General features: G+C 42.5%; 1 protein-coding gene across 11 annotated transcripts; it reads left to right on the top strand.

Annotated features, from left to right (window-relative positions):
- CABYR (calcium binding tyrosine phosphorylation regulated) lies at window positions 1-23,455 on the top strand. Of its 11 annotated transcripts, none has more exons than XM_033435300.2 (7): window positions 21-2,375; window positions 2,480-2,743; window positions 5,203-5,375; window positions 5,466-5,519; window positions 18,423-19,523; window positions 21,742-22,328; window positions 23,224-23,455. In XM_033435300.2, exons 3-6 carry the CDS (start codon window positions 5,228-5,230, stop codon window positions 22,317-22,319), a joined length of 1,881 nt encoding a protein of 626 aa, XP_033291191.1. In that variant the 5' UTR covers window positions 21-2,375; window positions 2,480-2,743; window positions 5,203-5,227; the 3' UTR covers window positions 22,320-22,328; window positions 23,224-23,455. The 11 variants fall into 11 exon arrangements, with proteins under 11 accessions (XP_049553516.1, XP_049553517.1, XP_049553515.1 ...); XM_033435297.2 differs by having other exon boundaries at window positions 2,476-2,743; XM_049697558.1 differs by lacking the exon at window positions 2,480-2,743 and having other exon boundaries at window positions 7-2,375; window positions 22,204-22,328.
- The last annotated feature ends 65 nt before the right edge of the window (window positions 23,456-23,520 follow it).

Raw genomic sequence — 23,520 nt, 5'->3', positions numbered from 1 at the left:
GTATATTTTGTGGAAAAAAATCTTGTTAAGCCCAGATCCTCCCAACAAGATACATAGTAGAGGGAGGGGACTTGAAGCTAGAAAGAGGAAATACAGAAAGAAAAGGACAGGGGAGGGGGGAGCAAGAGAATGGAAAGTTGGTCCATAAAAAATGTGCCCCTTCAGTTAAAGTGAGCAAAAATCACACAATTGGCTAACATGCGAAAACTAGCAAGGGAGCTGAGCTCTAGTTCCTAGTTGACTGGGGTATGCAATAGAAGCAACACACCTGTAACTTAGCTGAACTCTGGATTACACTTACTTTCTCCTCCCATTGGCTAGTGGTTCTCAAGTTATAGTTTTACAAATTATCCCCACTCTGAGATTCTGATTCAGTAGGCTCTAGGTAGGGCTTAGGCAGATACTTTTAACGGGCCCTTGGCTAATTCTAATGCAGGTGGTCTACATTAGAGAGACATTGCCCTAGGTTATCATCTTTTGGTAAGTAGTTAGTAAATCTGAGAGAAGAGTCAAACATATGGCAAGGTTACGCATAGTATGGGGCCACTGAAAAAAATGCTTCTAACCCATTGGTTTTCTAAAGCAGGAGATTCCTGAGCTGACTTTTAAAGGAGGAGAAGGATGCAGTCAAGTTAAAATGATGGCTGGAAGGATGTCTCAGGCCTTGGACCTGATGAGCAAAGGCACAGAGGTGACAGGTAGCATGTGTATTCAGGCCAGGTCTCTAGAAAGTCAAGTGGAAACCAAATGGTAAGATGAGGTAGTTACACAGAGGTCACAGCATGATCCTTGGACTTCTATAGAGTAAGTGTTTGAAGGGGGGAGGGGCAGGGAGCAATGGAGAACGAAGTAGATTTGCAATTTAGTTAGATCCCTGGTGACTGAAAGAGATGAACACAAGGACAAGAAGATTGTAAAGCCACATCAAATCACTAGGAGTTCTAGAAATCAAAGCAGCACATAGTGGTTTGAAAATTTTTTGTTAGATGTTTTCACTGTAACAGTTTGCATTTCAGAGCAACTTGAACAGAACAGTCATTGCAGAAATGTGGAAAGAGTACAGGCTTGCCTTCTGAGTAACAGGTATTCGGCACAGCACATAACATCTAATTGGCGTTCAAGATGACTCACGAAGGTTGGTTAGGTGACACAAGGGTATGTGTCTCTCATTCCAGAAGTCACCATACGTGGGATCTCTAATGTTTGTATTTGGGGTTCTTAGCTCAGTTTCATTACACCTTTGATAGTTAAATATATTATAAACCAAACCCTCATTTCACTTTTGTTTACACTACCAAAGTGTGGTGCGGGGGCAGTGATGAGGACCGAAAAGCATACCATCTGCAGTTCTAACATCACACTTAAAAGTCTAAAAGAGAGCATTTCTTCTTTACTGTTTTTTTTTTTTAAATAAATTTATTTATTTATTTTTGGCTAAGTTGGGTCTTCGGTGCTGCATACGGGCTTTCTCTACTTGCGGTGAGTGGGGGCTCCTCTTCGTTGCGGTGAGTGGGCTTCTCATTGCGGTGGCTTCTCTTGATGCAGAGCACGGGCTCTAGGCACGTGGGCTCAGTAGTTGTGGCTCGTGGGCTCTAGAGCACAGGCTCAGTAGTTGTGGCGCATGGGCTTAGCTGCTCTGCGGCACGTGGGATCTTCCTGGACCAGAACTCGAACCCGTGTCCCCTACATTGGCAGGCGGACTCCCAACCACTACACCACCAGGGAAGCCCTTCTTCTTTTAAAACGTAACCTTCATGAGAAATGGGGGCTTGTCTGCCACATAATGGGCACTCGGTAATAATTAATGGACGGATTAATATCCTCAAAATGCCGTGTGCAGCATAGATGTAGGCTGGGGCTTCAACATTGCCTATTGCTGCAAAGTGCTCTGGAAGTCTTAATTTTTTGTAACGTAAAAATGTTTTGTCAGATCTATGCCCTGATGATGTTATTTAACGGTTGATTTACAGTGATTCTTGTTGCCTTTTAAACATGTGGAAATGGATGACAATGAAAGCTGCTTGGAGTCTGATCATCGTGACTGTGGTGGTATTTAATGCCCAGCACAAATAAGAACCTGAATGGGTAAAAAAGCAGAGAGTATTTTAAAGGAGTCAGCGTTCCTTTACTTTGGTGAAACGGAGCTGAAGTTATACACAGTCCTCGTCGACTTTGCAACCTGCCCCTGATGGTATGGTTTGGGGAGGACACATCATGCCTGAGGTATTGCAACATCCAGAATTACGGAGAGACAGAAAGACTCAGGATCAATGCCAGATTCTCTTTCGGCAGGCGAGTTTCTCAAGAGAAGTACTGCGCTGCATGATATTGTACCAGTGTGGTGTACGTGGTGGCAGAAATTATTCTTCAAAAAGGTGACTAGAGAGCAACAGATTATGGGGGGGGGGCAAGAGTGGCGTTATGCGGTGGCAGTAAGATAGAACTGCCGTAAATCTATTTCCCTGTCTTTCCAAGCCAGCTCTTATTTTAGACCGAGAGATTCAAAGCGGAGAGGCTGTCGCCTGGACTGACTCCCGGCGGTTTGGAAACGTTAGTTTCCCACGCCCCTTTGTATTCTGCCGGAAAAGGCGAAGCCCACCACAGTGGTCTGCCGAGTTCCGGCTTTTGTCCTTTTCGGTTCCCCATTGGCTGGGGCCGCCGAGGCCCCGCCTCCTTCCGAGGCCCTCTGGAGCCTTCAGCGAGAGGGCGGGGCTTTGTGACGCAAGCGTGACGTCCCCCAGAGGTATAAAAGACACTGCCAGGTGCGCGGGTTTCTCCAGGAGCCACCCGCAAGGTGGCAAGGAGGAAGCTGTTTAGAGCGCAGCCGAAAAGGAGAAGGTGGGGCGAGTCTGGAGAAAAAGCCCACGGCCCTGCCGCAGTTAGGCCCTCGCAGTGGAGGGGTTGGTGGACGGTTCACGTGTCGGGAAAGGTGGCGGCCCCCGGAGTGGGAGGCCGGCGGGTGCACACACCGGCCAGTGAGGCAACCGCCGGCCAACGCGCGTGTGGCGGACTCAGGGGTACGGGGTCTGGGTCGGCGGGTCCGCCGCCACCACCGCTGAACTAGTCGGGGTGGAATCTGGACGCCCGCTCTCCCAGGTCTTACTGCCCCCTCCACCAGGCCAGCTAAACGGCAAAACAAGCATAGACCCTAGCGTAGGTGTTTAGGAAGTGAGTGGTGGGTGCTGTTGACGTTTTCTGTGGCCCCGAAGCCCCTATTCTCGCATCTTCAGCCAGAGGCACCGTTTTCCTGCTCAGGCGTTACCCCTAGGTTAGTGGGTTTGGTGCGGGGTGTGGGGAATGTAAAATCTGTTAGTGTTTGACAAATGTGTTTTTGTCAAATACACAAGGAGAAGTTTGAGCAGAATTAGTGAGCTGTCATTTGAAACAACCCTCAACGTCTGTACTCGTGACTTTATCCGTTGATGTAGTTGAGGATCGGTGTCCCAGCGTGTCCCATCTTGTCGAGGACAGCTCTTTGTAAGGAGCTGCGTCGTAGGATGCTCCGCATCCCTGGGGCCGGGGCCCTAAACGGCTCCGCACCATTCACAAAGCCTGGGGAGGGGGAGGGGTGCGGCAAATCGAGGATCTCTGCGTAGGCGTTCTCCCCATGGTCGGTAGCACCAACTGCTGATTACAGAATGGGTGTTTTGTTAGCTCCGTCGTGGCTACCGGTAAGCCACTATCAAATCATGACCCATCTCTCAACTCGCACTGGGGTGCAACGGATGTACTTAAAAATACATGTGTATATATGTATATATGGACATATATATACACGTATATACGTCCATATACACACATATATATATAAAATATAAATGAAGTGAATATGTATCATCCATATAATTACCGCCTATGTCCCTTAACATTTAGCATGGGGCCCTGCTACAGGTGCACTACTGGTTTTTTAAAGATGGTTTAATTCAGTAAATCTCCTGTTGAATGATACTCTGATAGTAAGTTTTCATTAGGCGATCGAATACAGTGCCCTTCTCAAAGGTTTTGCTCTGGCGATATTTTTTCCTGACCTTTAGGAAGATGAAATGTGCTTTTAAAATATTCAGCATTTTGCTATTAGTTGCTTTTTATTAGAGGTTGGCCTTTTGTGTAACTGCTGTAACTAAACTGTGCCCCTTGGCCCCAACAATATTGAGATATTGTTGAGGACATGGTTCATTATATCACACTATTCTTCTCTTTATGAGGACCCATAGGAGAAATTTCTCCTGGGTCTCAGTGCCCAGAAGAGCTGTGATTCTCCCAAGCAACTGATTTGGTTTTTTATCTCAGGAAACCTGAATCATTTAACCAACCATTTCCTATTATGTGATGGCTACTTGGTAATTCAGGGGGATTGTCTTGGGACAGTACCTGTGGCTTCATCCTATTTTTCCTACCATACTTTTCCCCTTAACCACTGAACTGAGTTCCTTAAATATTTAATTTTCTTCTTTGTGTATATTTATAAGCCCTCTTAAATAATTTTTTAGAATGAAACAGGACACACATACACTGACACAGTTTAGGGTGGCAATCTCTGCACCTAAGAGTTACAGGTAAGACTGTGCAATGCCCTTGGTACCACTTAAAATCCAGAAAGCCAAAAGAAGGGAGAGAGGAAAACTATGGCAGAGGTTAAGGGAAGATACGAGAAAAGAGGTATGGATGGTGGTGGGTGGTATAATACCACAAGTTACTACTCAGATGAATATTAAAAACAAAATTAAAGTTAAAACATGTATACTTAAGGATGATGTGTGTCCGGGGATATACTTAGAAAAGTGAGAAAAAATACATTTTCTTGTAGAAATTCTACTTTGTAACTCTATTTGATGAATGTATAGAAAAGCCAGTTCCCATATGGTTTGGAAGGCTGTTTCTTGGACACAGATAAATGAGCTCGATTTATATTTCTTGACATTTTACTGCACAAAATATTTACTGAATTTTATAGAAACAGGTTTTGTTTGGTTTTTGTTCTTTGTTTTTAATATCATACTGGAGTTCCTGGCAGTATAGTTCTTTTTTTAAAAACTACTATTAACATTAGCCCATTTTACTAGAATAAATACCTAGAGATTAGAACTAAGGCTAGTGATTTTCATAGGAGATAGATTTGTTCTTAGAAGCTATAGTTAACTTGTAAATTTTTAATAAAAACCTTATATACTATTTATAAGATTTTGTGTTTCTTCATTACAGTTGAGATTACAGACATCCCGCCAGAATGATTTCTGCAAGGCCCAGACTTGTCGTACCTTATGGCCTCAAGACTCTGCTTGAGGGAGTTAGCAGAGCCATACTCAAAACCAATCCACCAAACATCACCCAGTTTGCAGCAGTTTATTTCAAAGAACTTATTGTGTTTAGAGAAGGTTTGTTATTGCTTTATATATTTGTTGCTTTGAAAAAGAAAGCATTTTAAATTGGGAGTTTTATGTATCTGATTTCCTTTATTTCTTTAGGAAATAATTCTCTGGATGTAAAAGATCTTGTTAAACTATTTCATCAGATAAAAGGTAAGTACAGTAAGTAGCAATAGTTTAATAAAAATCTAGTTATAAATTATTGCATCATTCCTAGCATACATTTAAGCTTAAGAGTGATGCTCACAAATATTGTCTGTTTAAATAATTACACTGATGTTTAAGTAATCACACTGATGCTTTATTTTTATTATTGAATCAGTTTTTTAAAAAATCTGAGAACTGATATTTTGGAGGATTCTAAATTTTAAAATAGGAAACACTCTTCTTTTGCAAACCATTTGGTACAGTGAGACCTAGAAGAGTGTGTGTCAACTATGACTCAAGCCCTTTCCAATATGCCTGTCTTTGAATTGAATTTTGTGGTAATACTCAAATTATAATGAGATACATCACTTAGGAACATTGTAGAAACACTCTTCTTGGAAGATTATTTTAGTAGAAAAAGTTAATCACCCTTTTTTTTTCTCCCCATGATGGTTTAAGTGCAGTCCAGCTTGGAGGACAGGACATCGATTAGGTGTCACTAACCACCTTTTCTGTTCCAAGAGTCTCTTTATGTAGTGAAGAGATAAGTTTTTCATAGAAGGTGGTCTCTGGCCTGTCCCTGTGATGTAAGGCTGTATGTCTGCTTAGAAAAACTTGTTTTACGTGTATATGTGTAAATGTCTATCTTATGTGAACATAACAGCATGAAACTGAGTTGATGGAGGAGCAGTGAAGAAGTCAGAGGGGGAGAAAGGAAAAAGGTAAAGTTTACATTATGAACATTTGGGAAGATCAATATAAGCAAAAGAGGATATATTAGTTAAACCCCAAGGACAGGCACACATATCTAAAAGAATGGTAAGCAAAGCTTTTGGAAGAATTTTGTGGAGAAAATGGTGACTTAAGGTGAGTGTGAGAAATAACTAAATAATGCTACATTGGCTGACCAACATTTTGAAGTGACCATAGAAAAAATAAAGGTAGGATCCGTGAGTTTTGGCCACTTTTATTCTCTGCCACTGATGTTAATGGATAACATAGCCAAGATAGGGAGAAGTTAAGGGTAGACCTAGGAAAATGTAAAAATCATGAGGGTTTGGATCTACAGTGAAAGAGACTCCCAAAACAGAAAACAAGATTAAGAATAGCAAGAGTCAGCATTTCAAGGGGTAGGAGAGTGAGTCACCGTGGTTTAGGAGTATTTTATTGTCTAGTCTGGGTGCTCCCCTGCAGGGTCCTGATGGCATTGTCAGCTTACCAAAGGAAAGAGGTCTGAGATTTGCTTACCACCAGCAGGACATACAGACAAATGCTGGAACACTGACCACTCTCCCCCTTCCCATGAGCCTGGTCTTACAGGCGGTCAAAGTTATTATGGCCTTTGTACTTGTGTCCTTTATACCAGGAGCTATCTTTGAGACGACTGGCTGTGCAGGCTTGCTGTGTTTGAGAATGGTGATAAAGTCAGTGACTCTTTATCACTGACTCTTTATGGTTGTAGGTAACTAAGTGGTAGCCTTTGTGGCTAATCTGTTTACTGAAGACTATACCCACCATTCAGCTTAGCAAGTGGACTAAACTGCTGTGGATTTTGGTCCAGCTAGGGTAACATCTTTGAATCTCAGGGTTCAAAATTAACAGACTGAACTAATGGAGCAGCCATGCCTTCGATGGAGGTAAGGGGTAGGAGATACTGCTGCCTTTCTCCTCCAGTAACTGTAGATATCAAAGAAATTGACACAGTGTAGACTCCCAGTATGGCTGTAGAAACAGATCGCTCTTTAGACAGTAGAGCAGAAACGAATATTGCCTGTTCTTCCCCAGAGAGCTGGGGAAGGTAACACAAGGTATAACCAGAAAATATATTCAGTGTTACGGTCTAGTATCAATTGGGCTCATTTTGTCTGCCTTTTATTGTCATGCCAAATGGCTTCTTAATGGACTTCTTCATTAGTATATATAGAATGGATAAACAACAAGGTCCTACTGAATAGCACAGGGAACTATATTCAATAAGCTGTGTTAAACCATAACGGAAAAGAATATAAAAAATAATATATAACTGAATCACTTTGCTGTACAGCAGGAAAAAAAAAAAAAGACAGCACCAGTTATTAGAACTTGGTGATAGGAGCAAGAGCTAAACTACCATCCCTGATGCCTTGGTCCCCACTCATCTCCCAGATATCAGATGTATCCCCCAAAGTTATTTCCAGCTGGTCAGTTTGCTGCCTAGCAGCATTACTACGAAGCTGCCCCTATGCATGGAAAGTATGGAGATAAGTATATCCTGCACATATCATTTATTTTATTCAAACCCTCCATTCTGGGATTTTTCCTAGAAGGAGCCCCATTTTTGGTAGGCCTCATCATAGGACCAATAGTGTTTACCCATCTCCCCATTGCATTCAAACTTTCTTGGAGAGGCAGGTGATGAAGGAGGGAAGAGGAAAAGAACCAGACACGAGAGCAACTTTTCTCACTTCTCTGTCATCTCTCATCTTTTCTCCCATTTTCCAGAGCCTGGCTCTATCCAGGCCTCCATTGTGGCGTTTCACCCACATGTGCTCATTTCCGAAGCAGCTCATGTAAAACACTTTCTTGGATCCTCCTCTTGTATTTTTCTGCAACTTGATTAAGTAGGTCTTACTACTGGATGAATCAGTGAAAGCTTTTCTATTTCTCAGTCTTCTCAGGAGAGCTTCTTCACTAATCCACATGAATCATTGAGGGGATTTTAGAAACTCAGGCAATATTTTAAGGCAAAACTGTTGTCTCAAGTTCTACCACTTAGTATATCTAGGAAAAGAAGGAAGAAGTGGAATGGAATTTTTTGAGTAACTGTCTTGTCCTAGGCACTTACAATATATTTTGTCAATTAAGAGAACTTTATAAGGTAGGTCACATCACTACAACTTTACTCAAGAGAAATCTGATGCTTGGGAGTGATTAGATAACTTGTAAGTTTCTAAAATATTAATTGGTAGAGTTGGGATCTAAACTTAGATCTTCCTAGTGCATGAAGATCTTCCTAGTAGTAGGACTCATTAGTAGGGATCACTAGGAGCCCTCTAGAAAAACCTTTAATTTTTGAACTCGGAGTGAAATCTCAGTTCTCTTTCCCCACATTATCTCCCACTTTTCACTTCTTCCTCCTGTCAGGAAGGAGTGTACTAATTCTGATCTTTTCACCACTCCACGAAGAGGGCGGTGGTTTCTCAACACCACTATCACCTTCCGTCCTCCTAAGCCTAACTGAGTCTAGTTTCTAGTGTTATTCCTGTCTTGACTTCCAACAGAGGCAGGAAATAGCCACCTCTTTTGAAGAATCAAGAAGGCCTAGCCCACCTAGATCCCCAACTGAGTTACCTGTTAACTTTTCTAACTGACCCTCGACGTTCTTGGCATGGCCATAGAGTAGTAATTAGAGTCACAAACTGCTGCTCATCACTGAGCCCAGTCTCAATTCTTATGTAGCACCGTAACAGTTATGCATATCATTAAATATTATCTTGAGTTATATATTCATATTAGATAGTCATAATATATGTTTTCAGTTTCTTATGCCAAATTCTATTTTTATGCCTTATAGAATTCATTACACATACTTGTAGCTATCCACTCATTAAAAAAACAAGAAATCGATTTCAGGACTATCCATACTAAATTTTACGAGGCTCTGGTGTACTCTACTTTCCTGGGCATTTTTTTCAAGTAAGGCTATACTGATTCCCTAAACAGGGATGAGTATTGTGTCAGAAGGACCCTCTTATTTCTGCAAGTCTTGTGTTTGCCTTGGCAGGGTGGTAATTTGTACCAAGGTTAAGAATTTTCACTTTTTTTTTTTTTTTTTACTTAAAAAAAAAGTTGCAGTGATTATCTGGCGACATTGTCGGGAGTGGGGCTTAGGTCCTTCATGCTTTAATGATGTGGTAAGATTAATCACTTGGGGGAGTTGTCCATACTAAAGATCGCAAATAAATCACTGAGCAAATGGTATAGTCAAGAACTGGGGTCAGATTGTCAGACTACGGACAGAAACACAGGGTCAGGATTAAGAGAGGAGGGGGCCGGGGAAGAAGCAGATAAGTAAAACCAGGAAAGCTAGGATGGTAAACCAGGCTCCCAAGGTGAGGTCAGGAGCCACAAGTAGATGTCAGTTACATGAAGGAAGGACACCTTCTTCCTTAAGTATCTGACTCTGCTATCCAGAAACTCTGATAGCTCCATACTGTTCCAGACTCCTCAGTGTTGTAGGGGTACTTCTAAAAAATAGTAAATTACTATACTCTTGATTTCAGATGACCTCTATTTTTTTCCTGTTTGCTCTGCTGATCTCTACCCATTGAAGCATTAATTTACTGTAGGGAAAAGGTAAATATAGTCTGGAGCAAGGAAGTCATTACTCAGTATTGAGTTTCCAAAGTTCGTAATAAAAAAGCTAACACTTTAGAGTTTTGCAGGAGCCTGTTTTTTCTTGGAATTTCCGAAGCTGAGTTTTGATTTAAGACTTAACATGACCAGAATCAAGTTTTTACTTTATATAAGCCATAGAGGAGGGAGGGGAAAAGATAAGATATAAGGCCATTTCCTGCTGCACAGGAAAGGGAAATGGAAAGTCCTTCTTGACAATGGGATTGTGGTGCTGGGGCGTGGGTAGTGCATGAAAAGTGCTAGGTGACATTGAAACTGGTGATAAGGAAGGTAGGTGGAATTTATGATCAGAATTCCCTAAGACTCATCAAGCAGGTGGCTTGTTCTCTGCATTCCTGGGTGCTGTCTAGAAGAATGCATGCTTCTCAGAAGCTGAGTGGTTAGCATGGTACTGCCTTTAGCACATCACCTGCTACATTCAGCTCCTGCACTATAACCGTCATGATCAGACATTCAGTAAATACTGATTGAATAAAATAATTACATTTGAAGCAATGGATTAGAAATAATGGAGTGTTTCTCAGATGAGACTGAGATAGTATTTCTTGTGTCCTATGGCCTGTGTGTGGCTTTTAGTGAATCTAGATGTGTTTAGATTGTCCCAGAGTGCTGACCAGCAGGTAATCCAGATGGGAAAAAGTGAAGTGACTCAACCCACTAATAGAGAGCTAAGTGCAAAATGCTGAAGCTGGGAATAAAATAAACTTTCAGCTAGGCCTTAATTGCTAAAGGACCAAATTAGGAAGGGAATCTCTCAGTCCTTCAGTGAAATAAGCACACAGGCCACACCTTTCACAAAGTAGAAACTTGAGTAGTAAATACAGTGGAGTCAGAGACTAGCACCCAGAACACAGGCAGTATGAGTTATGCCTCTACCAGACGTAATTGAGAGCCAGCAGAGAAGGACAACATGTGGATCAGAGCCAGAGCTCACCACAGCACTCAGATTCCCTCTTCAGAAGTGGGGAGAACCTTTGAAAAAAAGCAATACCCAAAAGGACTGAATAATAAACCCAAAGCGACTTTTAAACTGGAAGGGACAAATATTTTTAAGTAAGATCAAATAAATTTTGCCTTTGGGAAGTAAGCATTTTAATGCAATTTGAGATCAGCTAGAGAAAGTAAAGTAATGCTTTCTGGCATGTCTAAGTTATAGTAGGTAAATTTTGATCCCTTTATAAGACCATGGCATGCAAAGCTTTCTATGAGCTAAATATCCTACCTTTGCAATTATCTCTTATTTCATATCTTCACAGACCTTATGCACCAGACTGACAACTTGTCATTTTTTGAAAAAGTAATTTTGATTTTGATCATTTGATTTTGGCTTATGCTAACTCCCTCCAGGAGTTCCTTTCCCTCCCATTTCTTTCAAATCCTATATATCCTTAAAGTCCAATTGAGTATTTCATTTAACAAATATTTAAATTCCTATCCATTGCCAGATACTGTGCTAGGAGGAATTGAGAGGTTTCAGTTTCAGCTATGATGAAGTAGCTAATATTGGACTTACCTTCCTATCATAAATACCCATAAAAGCTGAAGAAATTATATAAAACAAAGTCTGGATTCTTGGGAAATGGGGTTCACAGAAATTGAGGCCCATATTCACCCCAGTGTCATTTTTCAAATTCATGGGCAGGAAAATAGAGGCCAAGCAGAGATTGGAAGTCTCTCCAGGAAGAGAGAACAGAGAAGCAGAGTTTGGAGCTACTAATGTGGCTGGGATTTGGGTGACAAAGCACCAGAGAGGAGGCATTTGCAGAGACGGATTCCCCAAAAGTCTGCAAAAATATTTCCTTTCTTTTTGTGGGGGTGCAATTCCTAAGCTGCTCATGTGTGGACTGTAAGGCTTGTGAAGGCTTAGCAGAGAAGAGCTGTTGGAAGACTGAAAGCTAGGTAGGGATTTCAGAAGGGGTACAGTGTTGGGGGGGAGGCTTTGGAGTTTGGGCCCAGCCAAAATGAAGAGACTTTTCTGAAACCCTGGCAATCCAGTTGAGACCCCAGGAAGGTCACACCCTAGGAATAAAGACAATCTGCTAGGAGTAAGAACAAAGCTGAAATATGTCTATTTTAACAAAATGTAAAATGAAGTCTCAGGAGGATCAGATTTGCCATTATTAGAATAAGACCAACACCATTTAGAAGAAAACAATATAGTCAGAGTCTCTACAATGTGTCATTTACAATTTCCAGCATACAATTAAAAACTACCATTCATTCAGAGCAGTGGGAGGAAGTGACTAATAATTAAGAACTAAAACATAAAACACTCTGTAGAAGCAGACCCAAAGAAGATCCAAATATTAGAATTACTACATAAGGACTACATAAGATGGAGAACTTCAACAGAGTAAGAATCTTAAAATAACAAACAAATGGTTATTTCACAATTGCAAACTAAATTTTTATTAGATGGCTTTACTAGCAGAAGACAGAATTAGAAACTAAAAAACCATGGCAATAGAAAATATCCAAATTGAAGTAAGAAGAAAAACAATAAGAGTGTAAGACACATTTGTGAGACATGATCAAAGGGTCTAATATGTAATTGGAGTCAGAGGAGAAAAGAGTAGATGGAAAAATATTATTTGATTGAAAGACATCAACCTACAGATTCAAAAAGTTTGGTAAACCCACAGCAGTATAAAAACAAAGAAATCCACGCTTCAGTATATCATGGTCAAACTGCTGAAAAAGACAAAATCATGAAAACAGGCAGGGCAAAAAGGCACATTACTTTCTGGGGAATAATCAGACAAATGGCAGATTTCTTAACAAACTACAGAAGCCAAAAGACAATGGAATGACATCTCTACAGTGCTAAAAGCAAAAAGCTGCCAACCTAGAATGAATATATATCCAGTGAATATATCCTTTAAAAATGAAAGCAAAATAAAGAGATTCTCAGGCAGACAAAAGCTGAGAGAATCCACTGCCATCAGACCTGCTCTACAAGAAATACTTCTAAAGAAGTTTATAGGCAAACAAGAAATAAAAAGGGAACTTCCTAAATCTGATAATGTGTATGCATAAAAACTTACAGCTAACGTTATACTAAATGGTGAATTTTGAGTACTCTCCCATCAAGATTAGAACCGGAATAGATATGTCTGACATCACCATTTCTATTCAACACTGTGCTGTAGGTTCTAGTCAGTGCAATAAGGTGGGGGGGGGGGGAAGGTATACATATTGGAAAGGAAGAAGTAAAAGTACTTTATTCACAGATGACATGATATAGAAAATCCAAACGGATCACCTTGATAAATCTTAAGATAACATATTTAAATACCCAATGAGAAAATGGATATTAAAATGGATACATAATTCATAGAATAAAAACAGACATGGTATCTAAAAAGCAGCATATACCACAATCCCCCTCATTCACGTTGCTTTACAACTTTTTTTTTTTGCGGTACGTGGGCCTCTCACTGTTGTGGCCTCTCCCGTCGCGGAGCACAGGCTTCGGACGTGCAGGCTCAGCGGCCATGGCTCATGGGCCCAGCTGCTCGGCGGCACATGGGATCCTCCCGGACTGGGGCATGAACCCGTGTCCCCTGCATCGGAAGGCAGACCCTCAACCACTGTGCCACCAGGGAAGCCCTTTTTTTTTTTTAAAGATTTAATTTTTTATTTATTTTTGGCTGTGTTGGTTTTTCGTTTCTGTACGTGGGCTTTCTCTAGTTGCAGCGAGCAGGGGCTATTCTTTGCTGCAGTGCACAGGCTTCTCCTTGCGGTGGCTTCTCTTGTTGCAGAGCACGGGCTCTAGGCACACGGGCTTCAGTAGTTGTGGCTTGCAGGCTCTAGAGCACAGGCTCAGTAGTTGTGGCACATGAGCTTAGCTGCTCCACGGCATGTGGGATCTTCCCTGATGAGGGATTGAACCCGTGTCCCCTGCACTGGCAGGTGGAGTCTTATCCACTGCACCACCAGGGAAGTCCCTGCTTTACAACTTCTAACTTATGCCTCATATTAGGAAAGTACTCAGCTGCAAGTAACAGAAAACCAATTAGCAGTGAAAAACAAGATATCTGGAAGTGCTGTTCATTCTGCTGCTGATATTATAATAATAAAGCATCAATTATCTAGGTTCTCTGCTTTATCATTCTTAGCATATTTTGTTTGTAGCCTCATGCCACTACTCTAGGCATTATATCCATGTATAAATCAGGAAGGAGGAGGAAGTGGTGGCATAAATGATACTTTTTTCTTTCATTAAAAAAGTAAAATCTAAGAAGTCTAGCAGACTTCCACTTCTGTCCCATTGGCCAAGGGAGACTGATAAATTTTCTGATAAGGGAAATCAGAATGCACAGGGCTGGTTTACACCTGTACTCTGCAGGGGCTCTTTGGCATCTTGGATGGGGCAGTTGTGCAGGGCCCCTTTCACACCTGCCCCTTCTCATTTAAGCTTAACAAAAATTACCTAAAAGCCACTGTATCCAATACATATTTCAGTCACTGCACTGATCACATTGTCATCTGTTTATGTGCCTCTAACCTTAATCAGACTGTACTATTTAGGAGATTCCCCAGTGTCTATCCCATAATAGGAATTAAGGATTGGTGACTAAAGAATGAATATAAGGAAGAGAAGAGAGGAAGGAGAGAAAAGAAACAGACCACCTACTTTATAGTCACTGGTGTTCATCATTCCAATCAGTTCAACACACAGTAGTTGGAATCTTTTTCTCTTTTAAACTTTTAAAACTATATGTACCTTACTACTTCAAATTTTTGAGTCCAAGCACTCCTGTGAGTTCTCCTCCTGCAGTCCTCTCCTCTCCCCTCTCCTATTAATCACTTCTCCCATCTCCTATTCTGTCCTGCTTCATAGTCTCCTCTTGTCTGGGACAGCTTTCAGATTTCCCTTCAGTGCCAGAACATGCCTTTTTCCTTATTCTTCCCTGATCATGCCCCAAGGACCCCAAGTCTCCACGTGAGTTCTGCCTATTCCAAGAAATACTGTATGCTTGGAATGTATCTATCTGATTGGTTTCATGGAAAATCAGGATTCTACAGTGAGTTTTAATCAGTCATTTATTAAACTTAGAAAGAAATGTTTTAGAGGAAGAAGTGCCTTCAGTGATGTATGTAATTCTGAGAGTTCATGCAGTTTTTTGTTTTTTGTAGTTCAAGTAAAACCAGATTACTGACGTCATACTGAGTTCATCTTCATGAGGTTGACATGTAAGATCAACCTATAGCAAACCTAGTTTACAACTTTAATAGTTTTCTACACAAACATCATCTCAGTGTTACAAGTCAGCAATCTTTGGAACTGTTAAACAGACCTTAAAACATTAGAGAAAAGCTCTTTACCTTTTGTAATAATAGATATCAACAGGAATGCAATATAATTATGTATGTGATAACTTGTTTGTGTATGTTTGCTAACATTCTGTCATGTATTCTAAACAGAACCAAATGGTTCATCTAGTGCTTTACATTTTCAAAAACACTGTTAAAGCTTAAGGTATTTGATCTCAATTTAATGTTACAGTGATGAAATATATCTATTAAAAATAGTATATATGACATATATGTATGTATGTATATATACAAATACATATATTATAAATGGGAAAAAACACCCTGCATTTTATCATCCAGATTATGAAATTGCCAATTTTCATCAAAGCTGATTTAAAGATGAGGCTTATAATTTTTAATTTGATATCACATTCCAAAACTTTTTAAACTAGGTGTTGATTTATTCTTTCCCCATTTATATGTGGTTTACAGTTTATAGAACACTTTTAGGTGAATGACTCCATTTAATCTCTACAAAACCTCAGTGAGGTCAGAATTAAAATCCCCATTTTGCACACCAGGAGGTTGAAGCTCAGAACCGTTGACTTGGCCATGCATCTATTCAACCACAGTCAGGACTGAACCCAGATCTTCTCATACACCTTTTTACTATGAAAAAGTTGTGGGGAAGGAAGCAATATCATAAATTCTCTGATGAGTTATGATTCATAATTATATAATGCTTTACCTTTCCAGTTCCCCTATTTAATAGGGGACTTCTAGTTCCCCTATTTAATAGGGGACTTCTAGAGGCAAAAATACTAAACCTAAAGATTAAGCTCCTAGATATGATTCCAGGTACGACAAGCCTGTGAGATACTTTGAAAAGGGCAAGTGGCCCTTTCCACAGAAGCTGAATTCCTGTCGTGTAAGTGATGTATCACGAGTCCCATGCAGGCAATCTAGGGATTGCAGTGATCTAGTCCCTAAATTGGTTGGGTTCTTGAAAACTCTCAGGGGAAATAAATCATTACTTGGGGAATTTAGGTCCTTGTGGGGGAAAAGAGTGTTGTAGAGGCCTTGAACTGCTGTGTAGGTGTCTAGGTGAGTCTAGTGAGAAGTTGGGCTTGGGCTTCGTGGTGGCTCTCCTACCTTCACTGTTCCACGGGCCTCAAATGCCTTTAGCGGTGGGCTGCCTGACCTTGCCCTCGGCCTTCCCCGCCAGCCGGCCCCACTGAGGGCATCTCTCCCCACACTCTTGCCCCTCCCTCCAGGGGCAGCTGCTGTTCCTCGTTGCTGGTCCTGGGCTCTCGGGGCAGGGATTCTCTGACCTAGGTGGTCTTTGCACCAGGCATTGAGGATGGGGCTTTCTCAGTGTTCCTGTCAGTTGTCCGCGGCAATCTCTGCCTCGTATCTGTGGCCAGTCTTGAGCTAGTGTTTCCTGCCTCTGCCCCAGGGGTAGGAAGGAGCCCTCTGTTTGCTGTTGATATAGGATTCCCCTCTGGCCTTCTACCCTGCTTCCATCTTCCACAAAAGTGCCTGTGAGTGTGAACTTCTTGCGTCTGGAGTCCCAGACTATTCCAGACATCTTAGCCCACATTTGGCCTTCATCAGTTCATTAAGATTTTGGCTGATACCTTACCAGCTGGTATGGTGGTGACGTTTCCAGGCCCTGCCACAGATGAGGGAGTTCTGTGGCCCTTCTCTCCTTGGAAGGGCTGGTTACTCTTTGGAAATCAGATCACTTGACTGCCTTGTGACTCTGCTCTCTGATGGGCTCATAGTGATCATTTTGACATTTATCTGGCTTTTCCTCATTGTGATGGGCAGACAGTTTGTGCAGCTTTATCTTAAGCGTAAGGCCAGGCTTATTTAAACAAAATTTCCCTTATTCCTCCAGCCGGAGGATATCTTTTCCTCCTCTGAGCTTCCATAGGTCTTAAATGGTACCCTTGTTAAGTACTTACACTTTTAACCTGTAATATCTGTATATCTTATTTCCCCTAAGCTTTATGAGGTCTTGTCCTAATAATTTTTCCATCCTCAACAATGCCTAGTGTACAGTATTTTACACACAGCACAAACAGTCAAGTGTATTAGTGGGTAAAGGGCTTTGACTGGAAATGGGTGGGGAAGTCCTGAGGAGGTGGCTGGTTAGAAAATGAGGTCATTGTTCTAGAAGCAGAGGGAGGTAAGAGTAGATGTGGCTTTTCTGTCTTTATGAAACTTTTCTTAGCATGTGAGCGTTTGTGTGGTATCCACGTCCAGAATTAGACACCTGATCCGAGTTTACAGAAAATCAGCCGCTAATGTAGGAGGAGACCCTGGAGGACACTGTTCTTTGGAAAAGAGCTGGACCCATGAAGACACGTTTCCAAAGTTTTGACTTGAAGCAAGTATGTTCTTGTAAGGCAAATTCTCCTCTTCCTGCAGATCTCATGATATTAGGTAAATGCTTCCCCAGAGAGAGAATCCTCAGTAAAGTAAGCAGATGTGAAAACGTCTGATGAGGTTAGACGTGTGAGTGACAAGCAGAACGCTGAGTGCAGAAGATGATGTTACAGCAGTTTTCTAGCTCTAGGGGTTTCTGTGTGTCATCAGTTGTCTTGACCTTCTAAGCCATGGTTTTTTTCCTCCTGCCTGAGGATCCACTGAGCCCTACTTCTGGAACCAGAGCTGTCTATCTGCTGCTCTTCTGGGTCAGTACTTCGGCTGCATTATCACACCTTACCAGCAGGTGCTACCACTTTTAGAATAGAAAACATGACGTTTCCTAATGTAAACGTATTCTATAGTCCCCTAGTTTTCCAATTCATTAAGTTGAACTTTATATACCAATTTTCTTAAACTGAAGAATGCCTTTAATCATATGACAGCATTTGTTTCATTACTAAGCTATGAAGTGTTTTTTTCTTTCCCCAGTTTTGTGTGGAAGTCTGGATCAGGAGCTTTGTCCATGGACGTTTTCAGCTTACTTTTAGGCAGTTATGATCTTTCCCCTGACGCTGACCAGCTGAAGGTGGTATCTGAGTGTTAGAGTCACTTATTTCTAAGGAACTGAACCGAGTTGTCTTTTGAGTGGATAAGGACAGGAAGGTTTTGTTGCCCACAGTGAAGTTACCGATGTTGGAAACTAAAGCAAAACTCTTTTGTACTTGCGTATATATTGACATTTGAATGCTCAACCTATGCTTTCTTCATAATTCCTTTTTTGGGGAATAAGTACTTATTAACCCATCTAACTCATTTTTTTAGGGGAGAAGTGGTCAGAAGGAATGGCACAAGAGAAGAAACCAGAATGTGTGAAAGAGCCAGAAAGAACATCTACAGTTTCCCAAGAACCTAAACGGATGGAAAAATCTACGGACACAGAGGAGGACAACATAACTGCACCGCAGTTTAGCAACAAAACCACGCAGTTCCCGTCGGTTCATGCTGAGCTGTTCTCAGAGCCTGAGGGCGCCCCTGAAGCAGCTCGTGCTCCTTCGAAACCGACCGCCCCTGAGAATGCCACCCCGGCCTCACCGCCGTCGCCAGCAGCTGTCTCACCCGAGCTGGCCTATGTCCCTGCTGACCCAGCTCAGTTTGCTGTTCAGATGTTAGGTAATGTTTCTCCGGTTCATTCGGATCACTCTGAAATTTTAGTGGTGGACGTGGCAACAAGTATGCCCGTTTTTCCCGAGGAGATGCTGAGCTCAGAGGCTGCTGAAGATGATGTGGTGGCCACTCCTGTGCATTCTGGAGAGATGGCAGCAGTGCAGGTTCTGAGCGAGACATCTGTCCATGTAGATTTGGGTCCTAAACCTAAACACCATAAGGCTGAACCACCAATGGCTTCCTCATTCCCCTTGCAGGATGAACAAGAACCTCCTGCTTACAGTCAAGCTCCTCAGGTCCCTTTGCAGGCTGCTATTGAGGTGACATCCACCACGCACATAGCATCTATCGATAAAGATGAGCCTGTGATCGAAGGAGCTACTAATGTTGAGCAAATACTGGAACAAACGGTTATCCCCTTTTCTGATCATGTTGCTTGTCTTAAAGGAAATGAGCAGTCACCACCCCTTAGTCCCATACTTGTAGTAGGCGAGACAGCCTCACACGGGTCTGAAAAATCTGTGGGTTCTGCAAACTTTGTGCAGTTGGAGAGTGCAAAATATGACTCCTCAGTACATGTGGAGGCAGACGGCTCTGCCACAACAGTGAGCTCTGAAATATCTGTGCACATTGAAGTGGACATCTTTGCGCTCGCCCCTGGCAGTGCTGGGCAGGAGGACTCATGGGAAAACCGTGCGTCCCAGGAGACGGAGGTCAAACCCGCGCTCTCAGGGGAAGCCGCACAAGTAGTGCGCTCAGGTGCGTCCGTAAGATCATCTAGTGGCCCCCAACCTCCTGTTCCAGGTCTTAATGAACCAGAAATCGAACCAGAATGAGAAGTAGCACCTAAACAAGGTTTGACGGAGCCAGGTAAGATAATTACTTACAAAATTAAAAACGGTGCTTCCAGTGACATCTATATTTCAGGTGACCATCGAGGTAGGCTCCCGGCAGACTGGTCAAAAAGCTTTGTTTTTAGTAGTAGTTAAAATGCCAAACCTATTTAAAGACTTTGTTGTATCTGAGATTTTACTCTTACGAGATGAGTGATTTTAAAGCAACATCACCACTGCTTGGCCTCAAAGTTCGGTCATCTAGCACTTTCGTGTTGTTTTGGACATACTGTGTGGTGAAAAATGGTAGAGCCTGTTGTCAGCTGCAAAACACGTTCATGTGATCTGGATACTCCTGCAAAACCGTAACTAAGGGGTGTTGGTTTGAAATCCCTCACCTGTAAAAGTAAAATCAGATGACAACAAAGTATTTACACAGGCGATGGCATTAAAAACATGAAAGAAATGGTGGTGCGTTTGACTGCTTTTGCGCTGAGGTGGGAGAACTCTGCAACCTGGTCTGGGGGCTGGTCAAGCCCTGACGTCCCGCCTGGGAGCTTCCCGCAGCTGAGGGAGCGGCTTCATAGCTGGATGGAGAGAGGAAAGGTCAAGCTGAAGTTCTGTCACCCAGGGGAGCGGGAAGGTAGCAGCAGCAGAAAGGATGGACGCGGCGAAGCTGGCCGGCTTCCTTCCATCGGTTCCCCGACAGGCGCCCAAATCAGGCTGCTTTCTTGGCTGCTGAACTATCACTACCGCTTTCCTGTGACACAGACACGGTTTGACCTCCCATCTCGATCTAATTATGGCATTTGGTCTGCTCACCCTCCCACTCCATCTAGGCAAGTGCAGCGGCCCTTATCCGTTTAGGGAGGTGGGACGTGCAGGAGCCAACCCCGCCATTCCTTTTGCAGAAACTCTCTCACCCTTGACTCTTACCAGAGCCAGAATGATAAAAAAGTGTTACCACAGCAGGTGTTTAGAGATCAAATTCTGTCTGGCAGTGTGACAGGGATTCTGCGCAGCTGAAAAGGCAGAGGGCAGTGTTGGAACGTAGTCTGTGGGGCTGGCATTACACTTGTGGTCTAAGCAGCACTTCCATCCCAAGTTACTGTTCTCAAGTGCTTCACTATTTCCAAAGCACTAAGGGTATTTCACAAAAACCTGAAGACTGGGCTCGTGCATATTTTTAATTAGCTTCCAGAACTATCAGTTGAAAGCATCTGAAGCTATTGAAAACACAGCTTAATTGTGTGCATAGTGTTATTTTCTTTTCTGGGGAAGAAAACAAAGCTGCACTAGGGATACGGGCCGTGTTCAGAGGGTGACTCAGCACAGCTGGGCCAAGTGTAGCTCCTCCATCAGGAACCTTTGCTCCTCCGTCCCAGCTTCTGGGACTCGTTCTCCAAGACGGCACTGTCTTCAATTAGGCAAGTCTAACTTGACATGGTAGATGCCTTGGTGTAAGTAGACGGATGGCCCTCCGAGACCTCTTTTTACTTAAAGATCCACTGTGCGACCAACCAGCCTTCTACTGCCACCCAGGACCTATGATTTCAAGCCTTGCCGAAGAGGGAGCCGTGCTCTCAGGTTCCGAGTCCTAGGTTAGGTGATGTTTCGTGTGTAGTGACAAGCTGATGGGAGACGATGCCGCCTGCAAAGGGCCAGAGGTCCTTGATCATGTGATCAAAAGATGACACGTAGTGCTGACTTCTTCCGTAAAGAGAACCATCAATCACTATGCAGACACATCAGTGCTTTTTTTAATGCTTTTTTCAATGGCTTAACACACTCTTCAGTTGATTTTTTTGGTAGAGCCAGAATTGTTGATTCTCCATTTCCTCTGAGGACCCTGCAGAAGCCATGTCTAAAGTTAAGTTCCTAGAAACAGCAACTTAGAATGAGATTGCTTCTCAGCCACAACCCTAGTGTCCGTGCCGCTGGCTATCACAACACTGTTCTCGTTTTCTGACTGTAGAGAATCTCTCCTTTCACATTACCAAACACAATTTATTTAGCCCTCTCTATAGCATGCTTTATGGCACATATTACTACAGCTGTTTGTTTATATGTAAAAAAACACTTCTGTGCATAGCGCCTGATACAGAGACCAAATCTTTAACACCTGCACATGTTTTTTTTTATAGCAATAGCAGCAAGCGAAGCAGGACAACCACCACCATATTCTAACATGTGGACCCTTTATTGTCTAACTGACATGAGTCAACAAAGTCGCCCGTCACCACCACCTGCACCTGGGCCTTTCCCCCAAGCAACCCTCTATTTACCTAATTCTAAGGAGCCACAGTTTCTGCAGCACCCACCAAAAGTTGCTTCTCCAACTTCCGGGATGATGGACAGCAAGACGACCAGTGCCCCGCCTTTCATTTTAGTGGGCTCAAATGTTCAGGAAGCACAGGACTGGAAGCCTGTTCCCCAGTCAGATGCCTTGAAGAGATACACTGCAGTGCAAGTCCCCATTGCTGTTCCTGCAGATCAGAAATTCCAGAAACACACCCCCAATCCCCAGAATGCTAATCCTCCTACAAGTGGACAAGATGTCCCCAGACCACAAAGTCCAGTTTTTCTTTCTGTTGCTTTCCCGGTAGAAGATGTAGCCAAAAAACGTTCAGGATTTGGTGACAAAGGTACTCCCTGTGGAAGTTACGGTATTGCTGGAGAAATAACTGTGACAACTGCCAATGTTCGCAGAGCAGAAACTTGAAACTGGCAGGTAAATTCTCTTCCCATGATATGGGGGCCTTAACACACTTGAGTTTTCAAGCAGGTTGATCTGTTAACCTAGAGACTGAGGTATTTTAAGACAATGAATTGAGACACGCAGTGAGCGGGGGGGGGGGGGGTGCGCTCGGATCCGACGTGGTGATTGCCCCCACCTCCCTACCACGTTACTACTCAGCGCACGGCAGGCGCACTGCGCCGCAGTGACGCACACCAAGGGTCTGGTGCCTAAAACACATAACCAAGCAACCAACTCAGCTACCTCTGAACACCTGGCGCTGTGTTTAGCCCTGTAGACGATGCCAAAGGGATGGATTAACATAAAGACAAGACAGTCTCATGTGGGAATTTTATAATCTAGTTGGCAGGTTTAAGGGGCGGGGAGGACAAGGTGAGAGATTATATACGGAGCACCCAGTCAGTGCGGTAAGTCAGTGAATACTTACAGCAGAATGGATAGGTTGGAAACACATTCATGAGCTAAAGGGACAAGTGGTGTTAACCACAGATAAGTTTTTTATCACTCACAAATCATTAAAAAATTTTTATTCAACCAGTACTTACTACCACACGTCTGACGGACAAAAGCTAGATTTCAGTTTTAGGCAGGTTCAAGTACCACAGTTAGTTACCATACTTAAGGAGACTTTTGCAAATATCTTAGGACTCTGAGCATTTACCTACTCCCACCCTTTAGACTTCTAGTGGAACTGTCAAAATGGCCGTTCTGGGCATGAGGTGCTAGGATATTTTAGTGCACATGCACAGATAACATAATTAAGAGCTTAGCAGGAGAGCAGGCTAGAACTTGCATTTCTGATCATCCACTCATTTTACATGTTCAGTTTTATGATTAAACAAGTCACTATTTACATTATTCCGAACAGGTGCCGAAGATGACACTGTTTGAGCTGACCTTCACGGTGGAGTCTGCCACCAAGCGTAATATATCAATAAACTTCATGCAAGCATAAAACCTTGTCGCCTTGCTTATTTTATAATTTAGGCGGTGTACAAACATCTAAACACAACAGGTCCTAAATATTTTCAGACTTGTGATATGACACAATAGCATTTTCCAATGCTCATACACATTGTAAAAAAAAAAAAAACTTTCCACTCTAGCAATTTTCTACCAAGGTATTCCACTTAATAATTCTGTATTTGGCATTCACACCAAGTGA

Source organism: Orcinus orca, chromosome 15 (genome assembly GCF_937001465.1).
Source record: "Orcinus orca chromosome 15, mOrcOrc1.1, whole genome shotgun sequence".
Classification (NCBI taxonomy): domain Eukaryota; kingdom Metazoa; phylum Chordata; class Mammalia; order Artiodactyla; family Delphinidae; genus Orcinus; species Orcinus orca.
The sequence above is the reverse complement of the archived record's forward strand: the minus strand, read 5'-3'. Positions and strand labels throughout refer to the sequence as shown.